Source organism: Teleopsis dalmanni, unplaced genomic scaffold (assembly GCF_002237135.1).
Source record: "Teleopsis dalmanni isolate 2A unplaced genomic scaffold, ASM223713v2 unscaffolded_contig_0156, whole genome shotgun sequence".
NCBI lineage: Eukaryota > Metazoa > Arthropoda > Insecta > Diptera > Diopsidae > Teleopsis > Teleopsis dalmanni.
The window spans coordinates 1,654-11,653 of NW_024031538.1; the positions used below are offsets into that span (position 1 = coordinate 1,654).

Sequence of the window (10,000 nt, forward strand, 5' to 3'; positions counted from 1 at the left end):
TAACAGAAGACTATTGTTTTGTACACTATTTGATAGAATCATTGATCATAGCAGTATAAACATACAAAATGCTGCAAGTATTAAACATTTGCTAGATACAGCAACTGAATCATATCAAGCTATAAAAGCTATGGGAATACCAATTGAGGATGCAGATCCATTTATAGCAAGAATCCCCGTACGAAAACTGGATAAAGAAGGTTTCCTGAGGTATGAACAATGCGTTCAAAAAACAAAGGAGGTTCAGACAGTAAAAGATGTTATGGCATTTTTAGAGTAACAATATTTAGCGCTGGAATCGGTTGGCTGCAAAAAAGGAAATATTACAGACAAAAAAATAAAATCAGCAAATGTCTTTCAAATTTCTCAAAAGCAATGCATGTTTTGTAACATAGTAGTTCAGTCTGTTTTTGAATGCCGGAAGTTTACTCAGTTATCGGTAATTGATAAAAACTCCTGGATTAATAAAACGAAATTATGTAAAATATGTTTTGCGCATAAAACGAACAAGAAATGCTATAAGTTAGATAGAAAGTGTGAGCAATATGGAGGGCAGCATCACAGTATGTTACACTTACAAAAAATTGTGCAAAATAAAACGCAAATTAGTGCTGGCGCAGCTGCAAGCATGATTACCAAAGAAAATAGTGCATTCACTTTATTAGCAACAGCACAGATTCAAGTGGATTCTGCAAGTGGTGAAAAGGTTTTGTTAACAGCACTGCTGGATCAAGGTTCACAGAGGACCTCAATTTCAGAGGAAGCGACACAAATATTAAGGTTACACAGAACTAAATCGAGAACAGATCTGATTGGACCAGGAAATACATTAGTAGAAACATCAAAATCAACTGTAGAAATCGTGATTCGTCCAAGATTTGAAAGCAATAATAGTTACAAAATTAAAGCGCAACCTAATAATTATTTTAAAGAAGATTTAAAAAAATGGGACAATTACTGTTTAGCTGATCCTATGTTCAATAAATCTGATCGAATAGATGTAGTGCTTGGAGCAGATATCCTCGCCGAAATATTGCCACCGGGTTTGAGAAAATGGGGTAAAATCTTAGGTCAAGAAACTTCACTGGGTTGGATATTATCTGGAGTAATCAACACAAGCAGTACAGTCACAACTATAATATCAGCAGTTACTGCAGACATTGAGAAATTTTGGGAAATTGAAGAAGTGCGTGTAACACCTGAAATAAATGAAATTGATGAGGAATGTGAAAATTTGTTTAAATCAACAACAACGTTAAATAAGGAAAACAAATTTATAGTGAAATTACCATTTAAAAAAGAAAACGAACTAGGAGACTCAAGGAAATGGCTATGGCCAAACTTTTGTTTTTGGAAAAAAGATTTAAAAGAAATTCTAAACTAAAAACGCAGTATGTCAAGTTCATGAAGGAATATATGAATATGGATCACATGGAGAAAGTTTCCAAAATGATGTTTGGTAAATTTTATATGCCTCATCAAGCTATAATCAGAGATGACCATTCAACAACAAAAGTTCGGGCAGTATTTGATGCTTCAGCAAAAACTAGTAACGGAAAAAGCTTGAATGAAATATTACACACTGGACCTAAGCCACAACTGGATATATTTCAACTACTAATCAAATGGAGATTGTGGAAATACGTTATGACAGCTGATATAGAAAAAATGTATCGACAGGTGTTGGTACCAGAAGAAGATTAGCCATACCAAACTATCCTATGGCGTGAGGATCCAAAAAAAAACCCATAGAAGATTTTGTACTGAAAACAGTAGCATACGGAATTTCTTGCGCACTGTTCTTGGCAAAAAGAGCTCTATTTGAAGTTGCTCATGATTGTGTGGATCAAAATTCAAAACTATATCAGGTAATAAAAAATGATTTCTATATAGACGATTTGATGGCAGGCACTGACTCCATAAATGAATGCATAAGTATTCAATCCGAAATCAGTCAGCAGCTAAAAAAGTTTAAATTTCATTTACGAAAATGGATGGCAAACGAAAAGCGAATTGTGGGTGTAATTTCGAACTCAGGAGATAATTAAATAATTAAAGTAGAAGGCGGAGAAGCTGTTAAGACACTCGGTGTACAATGGGAACCGAAATCAGATAATTTTACCTTTTACATCAAACCAGTAGATAGTACTAAAATAACTAAACACAAGGGACTGTCAATATTGGTTCGAATCTATGATCCACTTGCATGGTTGAAACCAACAACAACCATGGCGCAATTATTTATACAAAAGCTATGGCTTATTGACTTGACGTGGGATACGAAACGAGATGTTAGGTTACCACAAGAATGGAATGCTTCTACTGCTATTACTATTCTAGCAGTAAAATCTAAAGTAAATCCGATAAAAAACAAAAAGACATTACCTAAGCTGGAGTTATGTGGAGCTCATCTACTAAGAAAACTTATTAAAACCATTAAAGAAATTATAAACCGAAAAGTCAAAATATATGCTTGGAGCAATTTAATGATAGCATTATCATGGATCAACAATAAAAATAAAACTAAAGATAAATTTATTTGGACTCGGGTAAGAGAAATCAAGCAATGCATACCTTCAGCAACATGGAAGTATATTAGGTCAGAAGAAAATCCAGCGGATGTGGCTTCAAGGGGCTTAAAACCAGAAGAGCTTGCAGCACATAAATTATGGTAGAATGGTCCTACATGGTTTACAGATGAATCAAATTGGCCAACATCAACTGTTTCTGCTCTTTGTGCTACAAATAATCTAAACTCTTCGCAGACAATAATCAATGATATAATAGAGCGGTATTCCAACTAAAAGAAGCATACATAAGCAGATTCATCAGAAAGCTAAAGAAGGAGAAGTTCTTTTATGGTTGACAGTAGAAGAATTAAGAAACGTAGAAAATATTATAATGCGGCTTACTCAACATTTACATTTCACAAAAGAAATTAATTTGATCAAAAACAAAAGAGAACTTCCATCTGGAAATAAAATATGTAGTCTTTAACCGTTTCTAGATAAAAATGAAATACTGCGAGTTGGATTTCGATTAGAAAATTCTTCTCTCTCTTTTGCTAGAAAATATCCAATACTATTACTAAAATGTCACTTAACGATGCTACTAGTTGATGATTATCATAAAACTACAGTACATGACGGTACAAAATTAATGGAAAATATGATACGGCAACAATATTGGATAATTAATGCTAGAAGTATTATAAAAAAGTATGTTCGAAGCTCTATTATAAATAAAGAGAACAAAAGAATAAATAATTTGATTCTGGCAATACGCTTGCTTTCTCATGCATCTTGTGCATTTTGTTTTCTTATACCTTCTTTACTTTTAGTCTTCATAAATGATTCAATCTAACATGTTATGGGCCTATTGACACGCGGATAAAACAAAAATGTTGAATACTTCGGGTATTTATACTGAACGACTAAGGGGTCGCGCAAATTTTGATGTCTGGCAAAGACAAATGAAATCGTGTCTAATTATTAACATCAGAAAAAGATGATGATACAAACGATCGCGCATTAATAGATATCACACTTATTGTGGACCCAAATAATTACAGCCACATTACAACGGCAAAAACAGCAAAAGATGCTTGGTTTGCGCTTATGAACACATATGAGGACAAAGGTTTAACAAGAAAGGTAGAATTATTGAAACAACTTGTAAATACAAAATTATAAAACTGCAAATCAGTGCAGGAGTACCTAAATGAAATAATAATGACGGCTTTGAAAGTAAACAGGACTCAATATTGATGATGAGCTCACAGCGTCTTTAATACTTGCTGGTCTGCCTGAAGAGTTTAAACCATTAGTGATGACTGTCGAAAATTGTAAAGACAAATTAACAGTCGATAAAGTCAAAAATTTATTAATGCAAGACTCCAAGTTTAATAATAATGAGACAAATTCGGCTTTGTATAGTGGTAACGTGCATAAGAAAAAATTTGTGTATAAAAACACATGTCATAATTGCAAAAAAGAGGGGCATTATGCTAAAAACTGCCCAAATAAAACAACATATTACAGAAAAAATAAACCGAATAACGGAAGAAAAGGAGACGATAAAATTTTATTTGCAGTAAAAAGAGACAATATGCAAACGTGCATTAAAGCTGTAAAATTGGAATGCGAAAAAAATCAAGAAAACATTTCGAAGAATTGGTATGTCGATTCTGGCGCAACTAACCACATGACAAACGACGAAAGCTATTTGTTTAATATTCGAAAGATAAATAACCAATCAATAGTTGTTGCAAATAAAAGTGAAATGCCTGTTAGGTGATAGGTGATATGAAAATAGCTCTCTTAGGTGAAATGCAACTCTTAAGAATGTTGAGTATGTGCCAAATTTATGTGCGAATCTTTTGTCAGTGCAACAAATGATAAAAACAGAAGAACAAAAGAATAAATAAGTTGATTCTGGCAATACTCTTGCTTTCTCATGCATCTTGTGCATCTTGTTGTCTTATAACTTCTTTACTTTTAGTCTTAATAAATGATTCAATCTAACATATACGATATAGGCGTGAAACAGCTACGCAGTTGATGGGCAACTTACCAGAAAGTAGAATTTCAATAACGAGGCCATTTGAGCACAGAGGAATGGATTACGTAGGGCCCATACAAATGAGAATATCTAAAGGAAGAGGTGACAAATCATATAAAGGTTATATAGCCGTTTTCATTTGTAGGGCTACTAAATCAATCCATGTAAGTGACCTGTCAACAAACGCGTTTCTGGCTGCCCATAGAAGATTCTTTGGTCGAAGAGGCAAAAGTTCGCATTTATACTCAGATAATGGTACAAATTTTGTCGGTGCTACTAAGAAACTTGATAGTGAATATTAAAAAGCTATAAGAAATCTTCCTTCAATTGCTGGCACGTTGGCAGTGGAGAAAATTACCTGGCATTTTATTCCCCCGGGAGGTCCTCACTTTGGAGGAATTTGGGAAGCCACAGTCAAGTCAATGAAACATCATTTAAGACGTGTCATTGGTAAAGCGAAGTTAACTTACGAAGAAATGTCGACACTGTTAATTCAAGTGGAAGCAGTTTTGAATTCTAGGCCGTTATGTGAAGTACGAGATGATATAGAAAATGCTGATGTTTTAACTCCCGGTCATTTCCTAAATATAAGACCTTTAATTGATATTCCAGAAGAAAGTTGTTCAAAAGCAATTGCTTCTCTTAATCGTTGGAAAATAATTCAGAAAATAAAAAGCGATTTCTGGAATATATGGAAAAATTATTACCTCGCAAGCCTTCAACATCGTCGCAAGTGCAAGTATTCCGCCACAAATTTAAAAGAGGATCAGGTAGTTCTTATTAAAGATGAAAGCACATCACCAGCTAGATGGCCTTTGGGTAAGATTATTAAAACACATAATGGTATGGATGGAAAAACTCGAGTTGTTACAGTTAAGATGCAAGATACCATTGTTAAGAGACTGTTAACTAAAATATGCCCTTTAGATATTTATCATGATCCAGATATCGGTTCTAAATTAAAGGCAACATCTAAAAATCCAGGTATAAGCATATCTAAAGTATTACTGACAATGTCCATGTTAGTGTTTGGTCAAGTAGCAGCAGTACAAAACACAACTAAAACATCTATCTTCATTTAATGAAGGAACAGCGGTTTATTTAGATAACGTAGACAGAATGGACGTTACATCTTCAAAATGAAACATTGTCATCTATTACGACCTAACGACATATATAGCATCAGTTCGCAGATGACAGATCTAATTCAGCATAGCTGGCAGATATTTGGTAGACTTGTGGAGTTTAGATATCATTGTGAAGAAACTTTGATGAGAATGAAAGAACAAATAGGCGAAGTAAAATTCAATAAAAAATTATTTGGCTTAGAAGACAATAATCGTATCAAGAGATCTTTAAATCCTATTGGTTCCATATATTATTTGCTGTTGGGATTGATGGACAATGATGATCAGCAAGAATTAGAAAATGACATGAGAAGTCTTTTAAGCAATCAATTCAAGATTGAAAGATTGCTTCGCAATCTAACCTCATTGGTTAATATCACAATAAATGTTCTACAGGAAACCACCAACAAAGTAAACAAAGGTTATAAGCAAATTCAGAAAAAGGTTGACAACATGATAAAGATCACAAATGAACAATATTTTGTCTATAAAGAGCTCATAAAATTTATGGCAGTCGCAGATTAGATAGAGACTCAACTACGAAAGATAGAAAAGATTCAAATCCAAATGCTAAGGCTACTAATAGATATTAATCATGGAAAAATTAGTTCAGTTCTGTTAAAACCAGAGCAGCTTAGCTTGGAAATTGCAAAAATAGAAGCATGGCTACCAGAGAAGATGAAATTACCTGGTGATACAATCAACCAAATTGCAACAATTATCCGTCTTCTAACAGGAAAGGCAGTAATTGTGAACAGCAAGCTAGTTATCAAAATTCAATTTCCTTTGATTACGATAAAGTTTTCCAATATCTTTAAGGTAGTTCCAGTTCCAGTCAAACATGGTAATTCGAACGTAGTGGCTTCTATAGCTCAAACTTACCTAGTCTACAGTCACGAGGATGATGTTTATCATTTAATGTCTGAAGTGGAGTTACATCAATGTGAAGTCATATCTGACCGGCAATATCTATGTGAAGAGACTTGGGTATGACAAGATGCAAGCGATAACTCCTGTGAAGTATCTCCTTTGAAACCACATAAGAAGATTGTATGTCAGTTTGTAGGGGCCAGTAACAAACACATGTGGGTGAATCTAAGTAATCGTCGGAAATGGATTTTTAGGGCATCGCTAAACGCTACTTTACATGTATTTTGTGAAGCATCAACATCTGTTCTCATTACCGCAACAACTTCTGTTAATACTACAATCAGGTTGTTCTGGTGAAACTGGAAAGACGCAACTGCATGCAAGTAATTATAAAAACTAGGGTCGCCAGTGGTCGAAATTCGACCAATAGAAAATACAATTTATTTATTTTAATAGTAAATAAATTTTATTGATGAATTTGATTAAAATATGAACAAAATCTAAAGAAAGTTGTAGAAAACAATTTAAAAAATAAATTAAAATTTATAATTTCATCTCGTGCAAAATTATTTGTTGTGTTTCTGGTTTTGGCTTAATTCTTCCTTGTATTAGCAATCCAATCAAATCGTTTAATTTAAATTTGTCGTCATATGTGACCACATATGCACCTGCGAAAAAAGAAAATAATTAGTATAAAATATGAAATATGATGAATTGTTTGAATGAAATACCGATAAAGTTTCGAACTGATGCTCCATTTTGAAATCTTTTCAACAAATAAATTATCTTAACATCTGCTCCGTACATTTGTTCTTCAGGTGATATCGGAAAGTTATCAGTATAGGAATCAGCAATTTTGTAGAACAGCACCTTCTTCTAAAGAAATTCGAAATTCTGACGCAATTTATTGCGTCAATTTATTGCATAATTTCGACAATGCGACTTTGCACAACATCTCGCTCCCGTGTTAATTATCAAACAAATTCCTATACTCTGCCATCACGAAATCAAATCGCGGTATGCAGTGAAGGCAAGAAACAAAGAAATGAAATTGGCAAATGAACGAATGAAAAAAATTTAATATTGAAAAACATTCAAACTGAATGAAATCTAAAATGATAATAATGCATAATAATAATTCTATATTTTATATCACGAAGTTCTCAAAACTTCAGTGTAAACAATATTTTTTGTAAAAACCCTTTCATCATTAGCCAAATGACCTTGTCCACCTTCATTACTGACTTAAAATTTAAGTCCGTCAAATGATCTAACTCAACTGGCTGCAACGTAAAGTTGACCATGCGAAAAAACAGGTCTCCTCAACAATATTCCAACTCTATCAAATGTCTGTCCTTGGGATTTGTTAATTGTCATAGCAAATGCGCTGATGACTGTGGAAACTGTGTTCTTTGAAAATTAAATGGCAGTGCAGTCCCTGAATACGTCAAGTGTATGCGTGGAATCAAAACACGTTTTCCGCGAGCAACTCCAGTGAGTACTTCACAATCTATTGTGTTATTATGCATTGCTTTGACTCGCATTCTCGTCCCATTCACTAATGCTTGCTTCGTATTTAAATTTCGAATTAACAAAACTATCGCATTAATCTTGAGCTCCAACTTATGTGGTGGCAAACCACTTACAATCAAAGTATTCAAAAATTCTACTGGATAGTTGCACACCTCACTGTTATCCTCGCAAATAATTCTGTCAAAACTGTAGTAAACCTTTTCTTCACCAGCGATGCGATTCAATACATCGTTATTGATAAGTCCACAATCTTCATTAGTTGGAGCTAACACAACTGACTTCAACATTCTATCTGATAAAATGGTTTCATTAATATCTCCAAAAATATCATGTACTGTGTTAGATTCAACACCTATCAAATTTGCTGGAATTTCTACTAAATCTTCACCATTGTCAATTCTCTTTAGAAATTGAACGAATTCCAACTCTTCGGGGAGTGCTCTCATATTTTGAGTTAACGTTATATGATTGAAAAACGGGAATTCTGCCCAACTCGTAATACAATTTGCAATCATTACTGCTATTATAAATAATGCCGCCGAATTAATAAATCTGGCATAACTACTACTTTTTTTATATTCGGAACTGTATTTTCCATCAGATTTATAGGCAGTTTAAAAACATTATGGAGTGTCTTTCCACCAATCAATAAAGTGGAAGCAATACCACTAAATGCACACGAAATACAGCGAAGATTAAGGGAATTTAATTTACAAATTATAGCCGTTTGTGTGAATGTTTTCCCACAACCTGCATGGGCTGTCAAACAAAACACATTTGATCCTGTATCGTAATACTGAACTTCACGAATAACTTTATCAATAGTATCACGCTGTTCATTATTTGCGCAATCATAAAGCTCATTAAATAAACATTCTTCTACGAAAGGATCAAAAATATCGAGATCAGCAAATTCTGGCATTATTGTAGGTGTAGGCAAACCAAGTGACGTACATGTAACATTATGTGTTAACAAAATATCCTCGATTTCCAATAATACTCTATTAAAAGAAACATCTACACTACAACCATCTCTAACGAAATCTTCGCTTAAATGATCTCTAAATTCCACCCAAAGCGCTAATGCATTTGCTGGAATATTGAAGGCACAATTAATCGCAAACAAATTACACATTTGTTTTCCTGAGTTAAATGTCTTAGCTTCATTGAGAGAAACTCTCCACTCGTTATAATTGGACGCAATTACCCTAGCATGACATGCTTCGATAAATGTCCTATAAACAATTCCATTGAATGTACGCACATCTTCATATGATTTTGGCCCTTTTACATGCAACAAAAGTAATCTTAAATGGAATTGCTCAATTTCTTTGAGAGACACCATATAGACACCGAGTAATAATTTTATCTCCTCCTCGTTGTCTTTTTTGCCAAGATTTTCTACTATCAATCCAAACATAATGCAATGAAATTTCTATATACGTATATTGATTAGCAGATGAATCACTTTGATTCAATTGAAAGAAAGCTAATAGCTTCGTAAGCTTAGGATTTTCTACTGCTTGTCTTTCTTGGTCTTCGCGAAATATAATATTTTGTCTTTGTGTCAAATGAATGTCAAGACGAATTATAATATGAGACTGAAAATGCATAGGAAATTCATATATTCGCCACATAGCCTCAGTTGATCCCACATATCGACCATTCAAAAAATTTCTAACGTCATCTACTTCAACTTGTACTTGTTAGTCATTTTCGTTTGTGCTTTCACTTTGAATTAAAACAGTTGCACTATCAAAACCCTTATATACATATTTATATATGTACTTAATACTTTTGACGGAAGTGCACACCTCGACATTAATGTGACAATTATATTTTGCAAACAAATACGGGTTGTATGGAACGACATAACGATTATCTAAAGACTTTCCTCTAACATCAACGGA

General features: G+C 33.6%; 1 protein-coding gene across 1 annotated transcript; it reads left to right on the forward strand.

The window, feature by feature from the left end:
• The first annotated feature begins 565 nt into the window (after positions 1-565).
• LOC119663145 lies at positions 566-1,704 on the forward strand. The gene is made up of 2 exons (XM_038072814.1): positions 566-1,236; positions 1,314-1,704. Exons 1-2 carry the CDS (start codon positions 566-568, stop codon positions 1,702-1,704), a joined length of 1,062 nt encoding a protein of 353 aa, XP_037928742.1.
• The last annotated feature ends 8,296 nt before the right edge of the window (positions 1,705-10,000 follow it).